This window comes from Anabas testudineus, chromosome 17 (assembly GCF_900324465.2).
Source record: "Anabas testudineus chromosome 17, fAnaTes1.2, whole genome shotgun sequence".
Lineage (NCBI taxonomy): Eukaryota > Metazoa > Chordata > Actinopteri > Anabantiformes > Anabantidae > Anabas > Anabas testudineus.
Window position 1 is genome coordinate 6,526,582 of NC_046626.1, and position 18,846 is coordinate 6,545,427.

The 18,846-nt window shown below is 42.0% G+C and overlaps 1 protein-coding gene across 3 annotated transcripts in view; it reads right to left on the reverse strand.

Moving 5' to 3' along the window:
- Window positions 1-18,404, reverse strand: part of dab1b (DAB adaptor protein 1b) — a 36,297-nt gene extending 17,893 nt beyond the window's left edge. For 2 of the 3 annotated variants that reach the window (XM_026373815.1, XM_026373813.1), the window contains exons 1-2: window positions 18,029-18,404; window positions 3,108-3,725 (exon numbers count right to left, since the gene is read on the reverse strand). In XM_026373815.1, the coding sequence (XP_026229600.1) occupies window positions 3,108-3,177 (70 nt within the window). In that variant the 5' untranslated portion in view covers window positions 3,178-3,725; window positions 18,029-18,404. The remainder of the gene's footprint in view (window positions 1-3,107; window positions 3,726-18,028) is intronic. The other variant, XM_026373814.1, reaches the window with a different exon arrangement.
- Between the last annotated feature and the right edge of the window lie 442 nt (window positions 18,405-18,846).

Genomic DNA, 18,846 nt, shown 5'->3' on the forward strand with positions numbered 1-18,846 from the left:
CATCTGCCTAATTTTTATAAGCCTCAGCTTACACACTGATACACATTTTCAAACATTAACATCAGTACATTTGCCCTCATCCAATAGAAACTGATGTCAGATGTCCTTCATCCAACTTTGGCACAAAACACAAGCTCGCGGCTTTGCTTAAGTGTCTGATGGTTAAAGCAGCTACAGCGTGATTGCGGGGTGCGAGGGGTGCGAGGGGTGCACTATCAGTGCAGTAGAGAAACCACTCATTTACAGTTACACGTAAGTATAGATGTGTGCAGGGTGATGGTAGGCGAGGCCATAGGGACTCCACAATACTGTTATCTCGCTGATGTGCTGAGGCAGTGTGATGAAACAGGTGAATAAGCATACGAGAAAATGATTTTGTCTGATGTGGGAAATAGTGTTTGAACAGAGTGAGATGGTTAGTATTTGCACTGCCTCTTACAATCCTTCCACTGTCAGACATTCAGTACGAGACGTGACTGGTGTAATCTCCTGTTTACCTTCTTCTGTCTCAGTGTCTCTTTCCCTCTCTCCTTCTCCATGTCCTCCATTCCTTGTCTCTCTCTTTCTGAAATGAACCTTATTTTGTGTACAGATTACAGTTGGAGAGCAACAGTTGCTATGGAGATAAGTCACGCCTGTAAAGTATTTCTGTCAAAGGGCAGAGGACAGGATGGTCTTACCATGTGTAGTCCGAGTCTGCTGCAAGGTGGTTTACTTTTTCCAAATGTTTTTTTGAAAACAATGAATATGTATACTGGGTGTAAAAAATCTCATCATAAATGTTTAAGTTATATTTTATTATCAGTTCAGAATATATTACAGAAGGAGAGAATGTAAAAGAGGAATCAAACCACCCAGACATCTGGTAACTGTAGCGCAAGAGTTGGGTGACTAGTTTGTTTAGCTCCAGCAGGTGCAGCAGCTGCCCTGTGAAGCCACAACCTCATATAATAACTAAATATAATATAATATGTTAATTATAGTGAGCTTAAGAGGTAAGTTTATGACACAGCCAGCTGTTTTCTCCTGTTTACAGTCTTCATCTTGGCTATGCTTCGTGAAGTCTCCTGGGTCTCTTATTCAGTCTAAAGACATGAGAGCAGTGGAATAAATGAATCTTGTCGTCTAAACTATGGCATAAAAATAATGAATGTGGAGTGTGACGAGTTGGGAGGAATGCACTTATGGTGAGAGGGTGAGTAACACAAAGTACAAGTTAAATAAAGCCCAATGTTACAAGTAGCCTTGTGACAGAACTAATGACTTATGCAGCCAAACAACAAGAGCTACATCATTGCTAGTGACATCATAACAACACACGCAAGTTTATTTAGAGTCAACATGTAAGCTGCCCTGCTTCTGTAAATGGTCACTAAAGCCCTTAATATGCATTAATCCACACGCTGAATACAGCGGCCAAAAATGTACTATACTCCAGCATAGTGTAACTGGCTGATGCTTGGCATTTGAAGCATTTTGTTTGTGTTGTTTTGTTGAAATGTACATTGTAAGAGGAAATATCTTGAAGGAAATGTCTCTCCTGGTATGTTATTATCAGTCAGACATTATGAAATGTACGAGATTGTGATAAAGATTGTTATTCGTATGATTATGTTGTAATGAACTCATCTCTATGATATAAATTAAAGTATTATTAAATTAAAAGCCCACAAGAGCTTTGATGCAAGAATTACAAAGCAGGGTGGGGGAGATATTATGTAAGTTATGATACCTAACAGATACACAGCAGATGCTCATTTTCTTTAAGGTAATCGTAGATTGCTGATGAAGTCAGGACCACAAACTGTGTGACAAATAGCAACACGTCCAATATGGCCGACCTTGGAGTTGTCACGTGACCTACAAGACGCGATGTGAAATCCTCAATACATTTGTGACCAGACTTGAAAGATTTAGTATGAGTTGATGGGCTTGGACTTAAACGTTCCTGACAGAAATCATGAAATATTGAAGAACGGATTTACACATAGTTGGTTTTGGTCTTTCATGGGATTTGTTGACAAGAATAGTATAAAACTAATGGCAGCCTTATCCTCGCCGTCCCGTCCACATGAAAATAAACAGTGCTTTTTCTCTATGTGTCATCGACCTGATCCTTAATAGTTTTCTCTTATCTGGCCCAGGCTGCCTCACACACAACCACCACTAGTCTGCATGCATTTATGTCGCCCCATTTCCATTTATATAGATCTAAATAGCATCTTTGGTTACTGTGACAATGGTCCCTGCAGCACATGTCATTAACATGGTAAAGTCAGGGGATGATAGCCCCCCTGATGAGCTGCACGGCCACATGTGTAATAGCCCCCTCGCGTCCGCTCTCCCGCCTCCACTTAACTCAAATCGATGGGGCCTCCTCCAGCCAAGCCATTTATCTAAGCAAGCCAACAGAGCCAGTGAAACAGCCACAGAGGACTTGGCCCCGCTGCCTTGTCACAGCTAGCCCGCAGAAGCCAGATTTACCGAACTAACTGGAGAGGCTTTATTCATGTAGGTAGAAATGAGAAAGAAAAAGATGAAGAGAGGGAAGGCAAATGAAAAAACATCCTTTTCTTACCCACTTTCTTCCCCCTTCCCTGTGAATCTCACTTTTTCTGCCTCTGTATCTCCTCTTCTTTCGTCCTCTCAGCCAATTCAATCCTATTTCAATCTCCCAGTAGAACGTTCCTTCTATTACATCACTTATGCTGTTCATCAAAGCGACAGGGTGTGAATTACCCTGTCCATGACACCTAAATCATGGCGCTACCGAACCCCGGGGCTACACAGAATAGCTGTTGCTACATCTGGATCCCTGGGAGGGGACAGGGAGTCTCTCTCTGTGGATTTTAACCGAGTGAAGCCTGTTTCCATGTAGCCCAGTATTATTTAACTCCATCTAAACCGGCTGAAAGTAATGTTCAATGTCTGTGAAATATTGGAAAGCTGCAAATTTTGTCTCCCTTTTCTTTATTTTTCAGATTATCTTTAGAATACATGTCTCTGAACAATAGACAAATATCTATTTAAATTAATTAATATTTGACTAAATCCATCTCAGAGAATTATTGTTATAAAGGCGGTTTGGTAGGTCAAATCTCACACACCTTTGATCCTCCTTGACTCCTTTCGCTGGCTGGTTTTGACACCCGGCTGGAGCTCGGCCTCTGCTGACATCCTCCACTGCTGAGTCCCTTGTCCTGCTCACAGCAGATCCACCATGGGTTAGCAGCACACAAGCTAATCCTCCCAACACCCGGTGTCCGATTCCCCCGACTCCAGTCTTTCTCACAGTCACTCTTTGGTGGAGAAAATCGTGTTCAAACCCATAGTGATGTGTCTGGTACTCCTCAATAAATGAAGATCCAGCATGTAAATCTGTGATCTGTCACCGCTGGCCCATGGTGTTTGAGTACTGCTAAACAACACAGGAAAAGATGATTGAATTATGAGCTTGGCGATCCGCTCGAGAGCAGCTTCAGATCAGATTTTTCCTCTTCTGGTGTGTACCTGAGTTCTCTCCGTGAAGGTCAAGTATCACATGGTCCACTGTTGCTCTTTTCTGAGGGTCCACCTATTGCTCAGGAGTAATTCCCTCCAGGGGAGACTGAAACATTGATTGAATCAAGTATTGTTCTTCAAAGGAGGTCAGGAGTGGATATTAGTCTTTGGTGGAGTACTTCAGATGCAATCCGACAGCTCATCACAGTCACTTGCTTCGAGCGCTGCAAGGCGAGGAGACAGAGATGACAATTTTAATGTTAAGCTGCAGGTGGTTAAAAATTAAAATGACAAACACATGCCTCTTGATCACTCATTACAACATTAATTTAACATACATAATGGCAGGCACCAATTTAACAAATCAACAAAGATGTTATTATCTCTTCTGGATCATCAATCCTTAATGAGAGTGCAGCAAACGCTTGCTGTTCAGCACTGATCCTTGAAGGAGACCTGTGGCGAAATACTTGATGCTTTTTTTTAATGTACTGCTTGTGAGTAAATATAGAACATTAAGGCATGACCGATGCGTCTGTGCGTGCAAGGCAAATTTTTCAGAAGATGGATTGTTAATGCTCGTAGCTCAGGCCAGCAGCACACGAAGAAGAGAAGTAGCAGAGAGCAGTAAATGACAGGCTGTTTCAAAGAGGACTGTGGTGGGAATTCTGGCACAACTATCTATAAACTGGAACCCCCCACATTGTGCTTTAATGCCCTTGAATCATCCACTGCAAACATGGGGGCCGTGCCAAGCTGGCACCACGGCTGGCACTGCTCCTGTTGGCATGGTGATGGCCATTGTTGGAGAAAGAGGCCTTCAGCCTTCCCTGGCCTGAAAAGAGCTGCTGCACATCGAGCAGCGGGCACACATTATCCTGTTTGACATTGTGTGACATTGTGAGCAAGTGTGGTGAGAGTGAATGTGATCTAAAGTGCCATTCTTTCTTTCGTGCATTTAAGAGTCTTTTCAAGTTCTCTTATTTGAATACAGTGCCAGTGGAGTGCCCATTAGTGTGCATTATGTCAATAAGATAAGATAAACTTTATTAATCCCTAAAGGGGGAATTCAGGATCATCATCAGATTCAATAACTTGGCCTTTGCAACATGATTCTGTTGTAACAATAAGAGAAGCGTGATTTCATGTACATTTTTGCATTTCTGACTTTCAATGAACCTCCGAGATTTTATCTTTCAAAAAGATATTTTTCCAAAGGGGCCGGGCACCCAGAATACTACTCCATTCAGCTTGACTCTGCTGAGGTGATGCACAATTCTTTTAGAGAGAATAAAAAAAAAAAAACCTGGACAAAAATCAAACATCACATCACAACATTTTTTACCAGTCACAGGTCAACAGTGTTGTCCGCCCACAATGGTGCAATGTCTGCCTGTTCTGAAAGCAACACTAAAAGAGAAGATATATATTTTTTCACAACTCTTACACAGTAATATTCTCAGCAAACACAGAACACCTACATCAACCTCCTCCTCCTGCAGACACCCGTTCTTCTAAAAGGAGCTAGGGCGTTAAGACACAATTCATTTCTGCGAACACCAGGTCAGTACGATTGCCTCATCACTACCAGCGCATGGCTGTTTAGGCCATCATGTGTGCCTACTTGGAGGATAATGTCACCCAGGTCGAGACAAACGGGCACTCTCCCTATGAATACGTCACAGACAGAGCCTCGGAGTGTCAGTGATGGGAGAGGTATTTTCCATGTCACAAAGAACCTTCTGAATCGGGATCAGAATGTAATTTTCATTACCAACGAGGAAGATATGCCTCATTGTATTAGACGGAAGAGCGATTTAATGTGATGTACGACTGCTTTTCAAAACCAACGCTATGTAGGTCACCCAGACTCCCCAATCTGCTCTGTGTTTTAACAGCTCCCAGTGTCTCTTATGATTTGGGTCAGAGTTAACGAGCATCACTCGTTTCTTCAACTACTCTCAACTGTTAGGGGATGTCAGAAGCCCTTGACAAAAGCCACCCTTTATTTATTAATTTGTTCTTTTTAGTACTACCTTTGTCAAATGCAAAGGAAAACTTCTTTTAGGGAAGCCAATTTCGTTTCTGCTTGCATTTCTTTATTTCTCTGCATCAGCCCACCGCTCTCTTTGTCTCAGCCTGTCTGCCTGAATTTCACAAATCATCTCCGGAGATGTTTGTTTCCTGCTTGCATCAGAATCTATATCCTGTAACCAGATTACTGAACAAAAAACAGACATGCTTTGAGAAAACCCGGTGCATGGCCTCTTCCTTAACATTAACTGCATCAGTCATGCAGGGCCATTGATTTTTCAGGAGAGGCGTTTAACTTTATACCTCCACACCCTGGGCAACATGCAGGTGCATATATGTGGTCATGTGCCCACAGTGGATTGGGATGAATCCACCATTCTTATTTTTTCAATCTGTTTTCTATGTTGTTTTCATCGTATTAGCACCATATAACCCTGAGCAAAGCAAGTTGAGATCAATCAATATGAACTCTGGTGCATTATGTTTAAAAATACAGTGTTTTATTTCTTTGTAATTGTGTAACTAATGCATATATAACACAGTGATAATTTTCTTGACACAATAACTAGTCAGCAATAAAATAAACTCTATAACTTATTTATGTTGCAGGGAGAATTAATCCGGTGATTTTCTACAGTCAGAATGAGTTCTAGCTTTTTACGTATCTTTGTGCACGAAAGTGATTAATTAAGTGTGATCAGATCTTCTGTGTTGTTTACTGTCTCTGAGAAATAATAGGCAATCACTGAACACACAATCATTTTTAAATCAGATCTTTCCTTTAAGCTCCAGCATTCCAATAAATAACATTTCCTCCTGAGACTGGTGTTTAATAGACTGCACAATCAACCTCATATTGTGAGGCGAGCCTAAGTGCATCCTGCCACCGATGAGTAACAAAGGTTGAACAACCATCTATCACTGGATATGGCCAATTACACCTCCATTCAGTCTGCTCCCGACGGAAACCGCAGTATGTGCTCTCCAGCTCGCATGTGACTGCTGAGGAGTGGGGAGGCCCTGTCTCTGGACCATCTCTGTTGCTTCTTGGCCAATGCTGGCATGGCCTGGGGCTCGGGGAACGTTTGTTCGACAGACCGGCTTTGGCACCTCGCTCTGGTCATCTTTGTTACAAAATGCCCCCCAGCTTATGGAGTGGGACACGACTGTCACAACCTGGCCTAGCACAGCTCCTATGAATAGCCCTGCTGTGTTACCTTGTGTCACCTATGGCAGCGAGGGCTCTGACCAACTACTGCTATATACTATGTTTAAACCTTTAAACCTGTGCTGTTTGTAAATGTTTATTTTATGGCTTTACAGCTATCTGAGTCCTAAAATCTAAGATAAGGTTCATTATCTTTTAATGGACTAATGAGTACTGGTGCAATCTATTACCACCTCTGACCATGTAATTCAGTTGGTTAAACTTATTATGTGCAGGCACAACATTTGTTGGGACACATGAAAATGTACAAATGTACCATAACGACACTTCTAGCTCCTATGTGAGGCTTCACTAAGATACTGTTATATTTACCAAACTCATCATCTTAGCGTGTCTTAGTGCAGCTGAGGCTAATGAGAATGTCAGTGATTTGTCAGATATTTAACCATAAACCGAACTATTGGGTAAATTCAATGTTTGAAATGAGAATCTGAATAACTGGACCAAATGTGATGAAAGTCTATGCAATATCTCAGGAAAAAACATTATTGCTCTCAATGAAGTCTAGGAGTAACCAGCAGAATTCTGGAGACTGTTGGTGTAGTAGACTTATCATTGGCATCTACTTGCATGGCTAAAGTATTAAATCTGAAGAGGACTCTTAATGTAACTAAGCCAATGGCTCTTTTAGCATGTGCAAATGTGAATAACATTAACATAAAATGGAAGCAAAAGAAATGGGGGCAACTACATTATATTAACATCATGCTACAAAACAAAACGGTTCCTTTTGATTTCTGCAGCAATTTATCTGGGGCAAAACTGAAATATATTGTAGCCAAGGATGAGAAAAGCCCCTCTCTCTCTCTCCTTTCTTCTCCTCCTTTCGTTTTCCTCTGCCTTCCTGGACTTCCAGGGGGAACTGATAGCCTCTGAGCTCAGGCTGTTCAGCCACGGCCCATTAGTTCACCTCATTCTGACAAGATGGAGGGCCTCTGACGATGGAACAGTCAAGTGTGCAAGCAGGGAGGAGGAGGAGGGGGGGGGAGAAAATACATACACAAAATTCTGTTTGGGCGTCTGAGGCACTCTCATTTACTTTCTGAGGGAAAGAAAGGCCTCATTGCTTCAGGTTCAGCAGATACAGCTGGTAAACTAAAGCGTTGCCACACAGTTGCTTCGCAGTGCAGATTTATGTCAGCGAAGGCCTTGGAGCAGTGCACTCAGTTAGGCGTGGCTCCAACATGGAGCGCACCAAGCAAGAGGGCAGTGAAGAGCTGCCCTCAGAAGTGCTCCTGCATTATCCTTTTTTTTACCAGCTCAGCTGCAGGATAACTGGGCCCAATTTAGACTGAAGGAGAGCAAGAAGAGATCGAGTGTTTGTGTGTGTGTGTGTGTGTGTGTGTGTGAGCGAGTGTGTGAAAAGTGGTCTCTTCAAGTCTGAGATACATGACATAAATGAACAAATACACTGACGCATGCACAGCGGAGGTCTCAAGATGCAAATATTAATGGGGTTTATTTTGAAAGTTTGCATTTCTCTGGCTGCTCCTGCCTCTCTAACAGACATATTCAGGCTAATAAAGTGTCACTAGCTCCCTATGGTGACAGTAAACAATGGCATGAAAACAAAGGTAGGCTCTTTTATTCATCTAATTCCACCCACCACACATATAGCAGGTCCGGACCCCGTATCAGAACAGTTAATTGGTGGATGTGGCTCTCCAAAACACCTCCTCTGTGTTACTCTGTGGCTTCCCTGTGGAGTCTTTAATTTACTGTTGATGGTTAGTTTGTTGTTGTGCCGTGTCTCAGTGTCTGAACAGAGTGTTAAAACAGACTATTTACCACGTTCAGTGGGAGAGAGAACTGGGCAGACACCAGAAGGCCTGGACAAACACCACGTTACCTCACTGCCAATCGCTCTTTCAGTCTGTGTATCTTTTCTCTCCGTTTGATTCGCTCTCTATTTATCTCTGTATTTTGAATCTCTTCAGCTATTTTTCTCTTTCTGTTTTTTTTTTTTTTTACTCAATTATATCTTCACTTCTCTATTATCTCGTTGCTCAAGCTCCCACTGCTGTCTCCCCCTGCCCTCTTTTTTGTCTTTGTTTCTCTCTCTTCCAACATAATGCCTGTTTGTGAAAAGAAGTTGAAGCATGTTTTATATTGCTGCCACCCCCTCCCCTGCCTTCTTTTGTGAGTTACAAAAGAACTGTGGATACCTTGGTTTGGACATAATTTCATGCAGAGAATAATTAATGAGACAATTAGGGTTTTTTCCTCCCTCTGTGTTCTCTTTGAACTAAATAAATAGCCAAAAGGTGTGCTCTTTAATTGCACATGGGTCACGGATATAATTAAGATACATAAGCAGTCGCTTCATGAAACTTGACTGTGAATAACGGCTTCACAGTTTGCTGGTTTGAGTTTGATTCAGAAGCACTGCGGACAGGCAATATGACTATCAAACACAACAGACACGCAGTGCAGCCGGGATAAAAGTTGCCATGATCAAAACTGCTGAGCACAAAAACATTACCTGCAGTCTGCCAGACAGAATTAATGAAGCTGAAGGGAAGCACCAGTGATCTAAAAACGGGAACCTTTTTGTTTTCATACTGTCACGCTGTCTTAGCGATGTTGTCACGATGTGACAAACCACACACACACACGTAGTGTTGGAAAGTAGTTTCACTTGCTGTGAATGAAAAAACAACGAGACGCGACATATTCTGCACTAACTAAAGGCAAACGTTCCAGTTTTGTTTCTGGTGAGTGCTTCTGTTCTTTTCTGCTGCTGTCATTTAAGATTGATTGAAGGGACTGTATGACAATTATTCTAATGGAAATTGCGGCTAAAGAAAATGTATTCAGTGTTTTGTTCAAAGAAATTCTGAATTTTTTATTTTTGGGGTTGGACGACAGTGGATTTAAACATTTACTACTGGTTCAATCATAAAGTGGCCTTTTTGATGAAGGGGACTTTGGTAATCACACTCTCATACTGTATGTTTGACATTAGTTATATGTACATGTGTAGCATTTAAAATGCTCTCTAGACTCCACACTATTTGCTCCCCTACTGTTTGTTCACCAGCTGTTACGTTGTATGTATATGTAATGTACAGTGAGTTTTTAAAACTGATTCACTAAATATAGTTTCCTACTGTAGCTGAATGAAAATGATTCCATTAGAGGAGTGAAACTCACTAGAAAAATGTGTAAGAGCTGCAGATTCAAGCAGCTCTATTCACGTCGTAGTTTGATACATTAGAGTATTGATGATAGTCATACTGTATGTTCATGATTAAACAACTTGTATCAATCCAACATTATTAGATAATTTATTCTTAAATTTAAAAAGTTTTTTTTTCTCATGCTAGGGAAAAACTCCTTTTAGGTAAAAAAAAAAAGATCCCCAAGATAAACTATAGAGTATCTCATATTTCATGCAAAGCAAAGTTAGCATGTCTGCCACTTTCTGCTGTGATGGGTTATTTGCTTTGCTTTTATGACTCAACAAAGTTTCTTGCAGACAGCTGTAAGAGCAAAGCACAGAAAGAAGTCTTTTTTTTTTTTTTTTTTACAATAAATTACACTACAACTCTTGTTAACTTCCCAATTACTGAGGTTTTGTGGCGATGTGACTTTGTTTTTGCTGCAGCACTGAAGGCATCATCATTTCCACAAAGAACTTTTAACTATTTGTACTTTTCTCTTGAGGGCACCTTTGTTGTAGCTCAACGTCTCTGGCTGTGGTGTAAAACTGTGGTTAGAGAGGAGCTAATGCAACCCCCCCCCACTCACACACACACACACACACACTGACACACACAAAATCTATTCCCCTTACTACAATACAATATGCGCAGGTGTAATTAGTGAATCTCCCACCACACCTCAACAACTCTCATTAATCTCACATGAGTGATTAGGCTGCTGCGACGTATGGAACCACGGGAGGTGTGAAACTGGGTGTGAAACTGTTGTCATCTCATATGTTATCGCACTCTGGAGACTGGGAGGATTAAACCACGCCAGGCACAGTCCATTGGCAGCTAATCATGCCGCTAATAATAAGTGAAATATTCAACTGCCTCTCATTACAAAGGCATCGCAAGGTCAAGATATCACACAGATCGAGAACACACGCCCACACGCGGCGCCGCTGTTTGCTCTCTGAGGAGGTGCTTCTTCAGCCGTTCATGTTGTTTTGTATAAACCCAAAGAGGAGGCCAGATATGAGCCTGAGTGACGCCTTCTGAATATGACACTTGATGGCTGATTAGAGCAAAACATCATGGTAGCCTCCAACTGCGATGCTCTGATGAGATGTGATCTAAAGGGTCTCGTCAAAAGACGTCATGCTGACCGTTATTGCTGTGCCAGAAGCTCTTCACTCAGTGAAACTCCACATCAGAAACATACAATCTGTTCCCCGCAGGCACTGCTACAAGACAGATCCACATTTAATTAGAAAAGGTACAAAGTTCCAAATGAACACAGCTGTGATTACTCAGCCCGGGCAGACGTTTAGGGGAATCACGCGTCATGAGCCATTAAGAAAGAAATATTTATACAGATTCTGTAGCTCAGCTGATCATCATCAAGCTATATACTGTACAGCATTTCCCTCTGGACTCTGAGGTTCAACATTTAGAGCTGCTTGTGACTCAGGGAAAGGGCTGGCCCCATCTTTAAAGGGCATGAAGGCTCCAGGTTTAGATGGTATAAACCGACATCATAAGGTAACTAATCTTCAGGCCTGACTTTGTCTGCGGATTGAACCTACTTTTAATGCAGGATTATTTCAGTGCATGTTCAGTGTGCCAGTTTCATATTTAGCACATCTCTGTGTAGTGAAATTACAAACCAATTAAACACCACATATGCATTCCACAGGGAGTTGGAGAGCTAGGGCTGCTCAAGAGGGGCTCACAGCTTGTGCTTGCCCCTGGACATGTGGCAGGTTAATACATCCCTGCTTTGGAATAATTCTTCCTGTATTTTATTCATTTTCTACATAAGTGACTGATATTGAGCGGATGTAGCCACACTCATGATTAAATACAGCATTTTATTTCTTCCATCTTATTATTATTTAGTATTATACGTGGATTATACACATTAATAACCTTCTATTCTGTCAGTGAGGTTTCTCAGCAACTATATTTCTTTCTTGTTAGGTCTTAATATTTCTCCACTCTGCGGAAAGTTGGTGGGAATCTGAGGTCTCCTACCTCAAATTATTATTATGTCTGTAATACGTCATTAGTTAATTAAGTATTCCAAACACTACAAGCTACAGCCTCCACAACAATCATACAATTCAATTAACAGAGATGCTTCAGTTGTGTGGGAGTGAATAAACTTTTGCTGCCATTTAATGTTTGAGCACTCAACACTGTAAATGACTGAAACAGAGGGAATGTACTATGCTTAAAAAAAAAACACCCAACGGGAGTCAGGGGATATGAAATCCTAGGAGAGTTGTGCCTTCTAGCTCCTCTAGGCTGAAGTGAACAACTCAATTACCTCCAGGGGCCAAAAAGAAAGTACTGCAGTAAAGAGATGGGGCAGACACAATATTTAAATTGACTGTTACTGGAAGAAAAGTCTGCTAAACCTATATTTGATTACATTTTTTTTTTTTAGGGACACAAACAAAAGCATGCACAAACAGCAGCGCCTGCTGCTGCAAACTCCTGCCACACTATTATAATCATCAGCCCCACATGGAGCTGCTGTCCCGCCCTATGGGGAATACGGTTGTAGAATGGGCAAACGGGATGAAACTGAAGGACCTCACCACTCAGAGGTGATGAATGCTCTGCTTCTTATGGAGTCTCCCTGCGGTGCATCTGTGAGAGCAGATGAATGGGGAGGAGAGGCTGATAAATTGGGTCACACGAACGTAGCGTTTCTAGGTAATGCGGTGAAAGCGCCGGTGGAGTGTAGTTGGGTGGCTGCACGTGCCCATAACTGGGGCAGAGCTGCTCTAACTTGACTTGATTTCCTCTCTCTGGCTCCTCTCACGCTCCTGGCACAATTGAAAAGTTACGCTTTAAATATGCAAAAACATGCTCTGATTTTTTAATTTTCTTGAAGTCCCTCAGTCAGAACAACAACAACAACAACATAAAATGAACCAAATCCAATTCTTCTGACATGTTTGAAAGGCAAGCTTAATTTTTTTTTATTCGTTTTACATGTTTTGTCCTTTCTGCTTTGATAAAAACGTGTTTGACATAGAGCACATATGCACAAATTCTACATTAGTACTATACGCGCATTAAGCACCAACTTTAGGTGTTTATGGTGGTTTGCTAACAAATACTGTGTAATGGGATTCCACGTCATTAGCTTCATGTCCACTGCTGATACATAATAAGATCAAATAAAATGATTTAAATATATTGTTGTGCAACAACATGTTTTGAGTAAATCTGTTGTTCATTCATAAAAAGGGTATTAATAGGCACAAAATCTTGTTACATGTCTTCACAACAGAAAAAATCAACATGATGTGAAATAAAAATAAATGTTTTTATCTCTCTATATGACAAACATATAAGAAAAGTACTTTACTTTTTGTGTTTTTGGCAGCAGAATCCCTTTCTGTTAGTGTCCTGATAAAGACTTGATGACTCATGCTGCGACTCACAGACACATAAATGTGTCCTATCAAATGTGATTTTGGGATGACCCACTGCACCATCCCATCATGCAAAAGACCATTTGAAAAGTTAGCTCGGGTTTTCTAGCTACAGTATATGTATATATATTATTGTATTTAAGTCATGTTATGGAAGCTCCTGAAAATTGAAGCAAACTATTACTTTAAAATGTGCATAAACCTAAATTCTTTGGACACCAGAGTATTAAAGAGCCCAGTTTCTATCACCTTCAATCATTTATTATTATGTCATACATGTACACCATATCATGTCATAGGGCATCAGATATCTGGAAGTATGTGTGTTCATTGCTTTTACTGTTTAATACTCTAATCTACAACCTGAAATTTCATTAATTTCACGTTGTAGAAGAGTGAGACGGGACTGAAGATGGGCTGAGGGGGCTTTTACCTTGGTGCAGATAAGAAGACAAACTAGATTTGAGGGCGGATAGATCTTGTCGGCAGCGCACACTGCTTCTTGGCAAGCGAAATGAAGTCGATATTGAGCCTTTCCTACCTCCTAAGATTTACAGTATCTGGAGCTCCACAGCCCCATACTTCACTAGATGGATGAGTATTTCATACGGTGCCAACTGGCGCAACATGAGTTGAGCTGAAGGTCATTGTGACTCATTTCCAGCTCAGGAGCTGGGTGGCTGGAGACAGAGCCGCTAAATCTCTTCTACTGATTTGTTTTAATAGTACAAAGAGAACGGTTCTGTAGAAGGGATCAAACTACAGCCCTGTGCTGGTACTGTACAGCACTGATGCATCCCACATGTACAGACAAAGTACAGTATAAGGGAGTGGGTACAGCTTGCCTTCGAACCTCAAGGCATATGGCAGGGCGCCCCATGCCTCCTAGCTAATTGAGTCCTAATGAATCATTGGTTTGGCATGCTACACGTCCCTCGTGATGGCTGGTGTCATTGATGCATTGAAGAAGCCCAGCACTCTGGAAGTAAAGTGGGTACTGACGGCTGCTCCGGCTGAACATGGGAGGCAGGATGACACTGCTCACTTCACAGCAAACACTTCACTCATTCACCAGATGTTACAGACCAAGGCAAAAAGGATTACTGCCCACCCATATATCCACACAATGGAGAGAATTGTGTGATGCGCTGGCAATTCACTGTCCCATTTGATTCCCGTAAGACTCTCTGTAGTGGCGGGGTCACTGCCTCACTGTCAACTCAATAGAGTCAGTGTGATAAGGGACATAACTGTGTGAAGACACTTGAAGTCAATGGCACTCGACTGCTGCTGCTGCAGATTTTGTACACATATCTACACCTGACTACACTACATGGAAATGGACAGAAACCTTAATTAAGAACTAGCTGCCATTAGCAACAATTACTGACCAGTAACTTACGCTTTTCTCATTGTTTCCTCTCATTTCAACATGTTTACTACCATAACGTCTACATATTAGAACCTTATGAATGTAACAAGATGTGAGTGGAAATGGGGTTTCAATTTACAGCCTCATTATGAAGAGACAAAAACTCTAATTTGCACTATTCTGTGGGGGATGAATTCAATTTTAAAAGTGTGGGCCTCTTTTTAGTTTTTTTGACAGGTGCAGCAAATATACTCAAGAGAAAATTATCACTTAGATTTTGTACTTTGCATAACTACTGAAGTTGTTTATTCCAGTGAGTAATAAGTCAGGATCGTTTCCAATATATTACATCGTATGAGGTGCCAACAAGTTAAATATGGTGTTTCACTGAAGGATGACTTTCCTGGAAGATGTTATAACAATAGTTCAACATTTTGGAAAATATGCCTATTTGGCTTCTTGTTCAGAGTTCGATGAGAAGATCAGCGCCACAGTCAAACTTTTGCACTAAATAAAAAGCTGCAGGTGTTTAGTATAAAGTATAAAGAAGCAATTCAGCACATAACCTGTGTAAAACAGGAACCTTTAAATTGGGGTTTTGTGGACTTTGGTGCTCACAAAAATCCTCTTGTCTAACTATTAGCAAGAAAACAAACACAAATATATCTCAAAATGTCAAACTACTTCTTTAAACTTCCCATGGGAGATCTGAGCTCAGTTTCTTTAGCTACTATCGCAGCTTGTGGTTTGAGTCTTTGTTTCTGACACATTTGGTTGTCACAACCCTCCCATTGCACTCCCAACTTCAGATGCACCTGTCATGTTGATTAAACCTCAAATGGAGCCTGTGCATCATTCAGCGACTACAATATAAAACTATCTGAGCAATCTCCTGCTTTTGTTCAGACGAGGCAGCCGACATCACCTCGGCTGCCTGCTGCCAGGGGCCACATCTTCATTAATGAATAGACTAGATGTGATCAGGCCACCAGCAAAACGAGAACTCAGACGCAATCTTGCGAGCTCATTAAATCAAGTTTTAGAAAAGATTTAGGCCACTCTGCCACTCACTGTCGCAACTGTGCGTCTAATGCTGAAACGCTACATTGATGTCAGTGTAACCTCTGTTCGTTAGATGCATTATCTCCGAGCACTTGGGCAAATCTTAAGGGAGTTCAAGTTGAGGTAATGCCAACACAATATGAAGAGAAACAACTAATGTGATAACACACCGGCAAGACAGCAAGACAGAAAACAAGAAGCAACACTATGGCAAATGGGTGAGATAAGTGCAACAACAACAACTATCGGCTAAAAAGTTGTGCCTGCACTGTTGTAATTATTCCGAGATAACGTGCAAAGGAAGTACTGAAACCACTTGCACTTTTTTTTTTTTACAATAATTGCAAAAGGGGAAAAGGCATTATGGCATTAATTGGATAAGATATAGCAACTCCCATATCCTCTCAGTGCGTTTGCTGTCAGGAGCTAAATTAAGTGTCTTGACTCCACTGGGAGACCCCAACAAAGGAGTCCTTACTGAAGAAGTTAATGCTCTCTAGTGTTTTGTTCAGCTCCATCTTAAGCCCCGTAACTCACACTGGACTGTAGAGAACTGTCTTGAGATGACAACTGGAAATTGTGGCATGTGTGTCTGTGTGTATGTGTGTGTGTGTGTGTGTGTGTGAGTGTATATGTGTGCGCACCACATGTGTCCTACAAACGAGCCAGTGAGTGCAGCTTAGGATCTGTTGCAGAACATCCTCCATAAGGAGATTACTAAAGGCAGTTTGGCCGGCTGGCAGAAGTCGCCAACGAACTTTGGCACCGATGTCACAATACTAATGCTGACCTCGGCTTAGATCCCGCTGAAACACAACACACGTGACGTGAACTGGATATATACTGTAGGTAAGTCACATTACTTCATCAGCGTCTTGTTGTATTGCCGTTAACTGTGTCTTTCCACAGCAATAGTCAAGGCCATTTTCCATGTAGGGGCTGCTCTTACATGAGCGCTCAAGCAGAAAACACAGGGCATCATGATAGACATATGGTCCAGCACTGAATTGTGTATTTGAACTGGTAAAATTGGCCATCATCACCAGTTTTACCTCAAGGGGGGGGGTTGGCGGTTTAAAGGTTAAAAACCCTGTAAAAGATGTGAAGGAGATGGGTTAAACACTGCACCAGCAGCTTTCATAAAGATTATTTAAGAAATTATTCAACACTAACCTCTTATTTTTATTACTTTTGTAAAAAAAAAAAGATTGATTTCTGGTAGTTGGGTCAACACTGAATAACTAAAACCGAAATGAGACCAATATAAGTTTTATCCAAGTGTTAAATCCATGTACAATTGAGCATCACTGGCCCCTCAAATCAGCAAAACCCACCACGCCATGACGCAGCTTAAACACCTCCACGCCTGGACGCCTCCCCATTTAACACGATGGTCTCATCCCCACATTAACCCGTGAACTTGAAACAAGACCGGATAGTTCAGGCCTATGTACCGGTCTGAAGCAGACTTTGCCTCAGCGCTGTCGGTCAGAGCCGCGCCGCTGCGCAGCGCTGTGCGCTCTCATCCAAGCACCCATCCACAGGTACCCAGCTCCCGGAGCAGCCGGCTGAGCGTCTTCTGACCGTTTCTGCACCGAAATCAATACGTGCATCAACATATGCGTCATCATTCACTCACTTCACTTGGCATCAGAGCGGGTTAACAAGCTGTCGTTTGGAGATGACTTACTGCTGTTGCAGCAGAACATCTCCTCATTTGAATATTTAGGGGAGGGAGGAGGAGGGGGGGGGGGGTGCAGTCGTGGTGGAAAGAAGCTTTTAGCTGTTGCTGATATTTGTATTTTATTCGAAATGCGCGAAACGACATGACAAATCAGTGCAGCTCAAGCATCGAAATCGTTTCAAAGCGGAATGTTCATTTGCAGTTGGTGCGCAATTCATTATGGGACAGCAGCTATTTGACAGGCGACCGGCGTTTGCGCTTTAAAGGACTCAAACATTCAAATCCACTGAAGACCCATCGATGATGAAACCCGCTCGCTTCTGATCTCATTCGTTTCCTTTTATTTCATATGTGGTTGTCACGGTCTCAGTCATCCACAGCGGACCGTTCCGCAACCCATTTTCATGCCGCGGCCATCCTATCCATAAATCTTGACATGTCGCTGAGCCGCCTCGCATCCTCAAACAGCTCTACAGTTTCACAGTTGTTTTTTTTTTTTTTTAAAAGACTCCCGCTAATAGAGAAGCGCACAACTGAGATATCACTCACCTTTTCTCTGCCAATGCTTTTCTGAAGTGTCCCATTTATGCGTTTTAATCCACATCTGTGTCCCCTTCATTTGAGCGCTCTATTTTTCCCCCACAGTGAGAGAGAGAGGCAGAGAGAGAGAGGGATGGAGAGAGAGAGAGAGAGAGAGAGAGGGAGGGAGAGCGCGTTTAAGAAAATCCATTTGTTAATTCCATTTTCCGGAAACAAGGTGAAATCACATTGCCTCTGTTTTTTGGGATGTTCAAAATTCTTCCATCAGTCTCAGATGCCTGTGAGCTCTATCTTGTTGTTTTTTCCCCTTCTCTCCACCACTGAAGTTGCCTGGTTACCCCTGTTTCTCATTCAAGGAGGCTGAAGCGCTGCATACAGCGGCCAATCATAGCAGCAGCCGGAGAGATTAACTATTTCTTGGCTCAACTATTCTAGTTTCAGGCTAAAAATGAGGAGAGTGGGCGGGGAAATTGGGCCCCCGGTGACAGGGAAAAAAAAAAAAAAAAATTTAAAATGCACAGAGAATAATGTGGAGAGAGAGATGGGGATCCGTTAGAGGGAGAATGTGTGGAGGAGGGGAGGGGACAGAGGGGATTAAACATTTTCGAAAAAATAAAGGATTGGAGAGAGGAGGAGGGACCAGTTGCCTCTTCTCACAACAACAAAGATGCAAGTGAATGATATTGGGAGCCTGGCAGGATGTTGTGCAAACTGCTGTGGAGCCTTCTTTCCTCTCCACTGGACGGCCGCTCTTTAAGGAGCAGAGATCCGTCTCATTTCTGAAAATCCCAAAAAGCAATCCATCAGGGTAATTGATCACCCCCCCC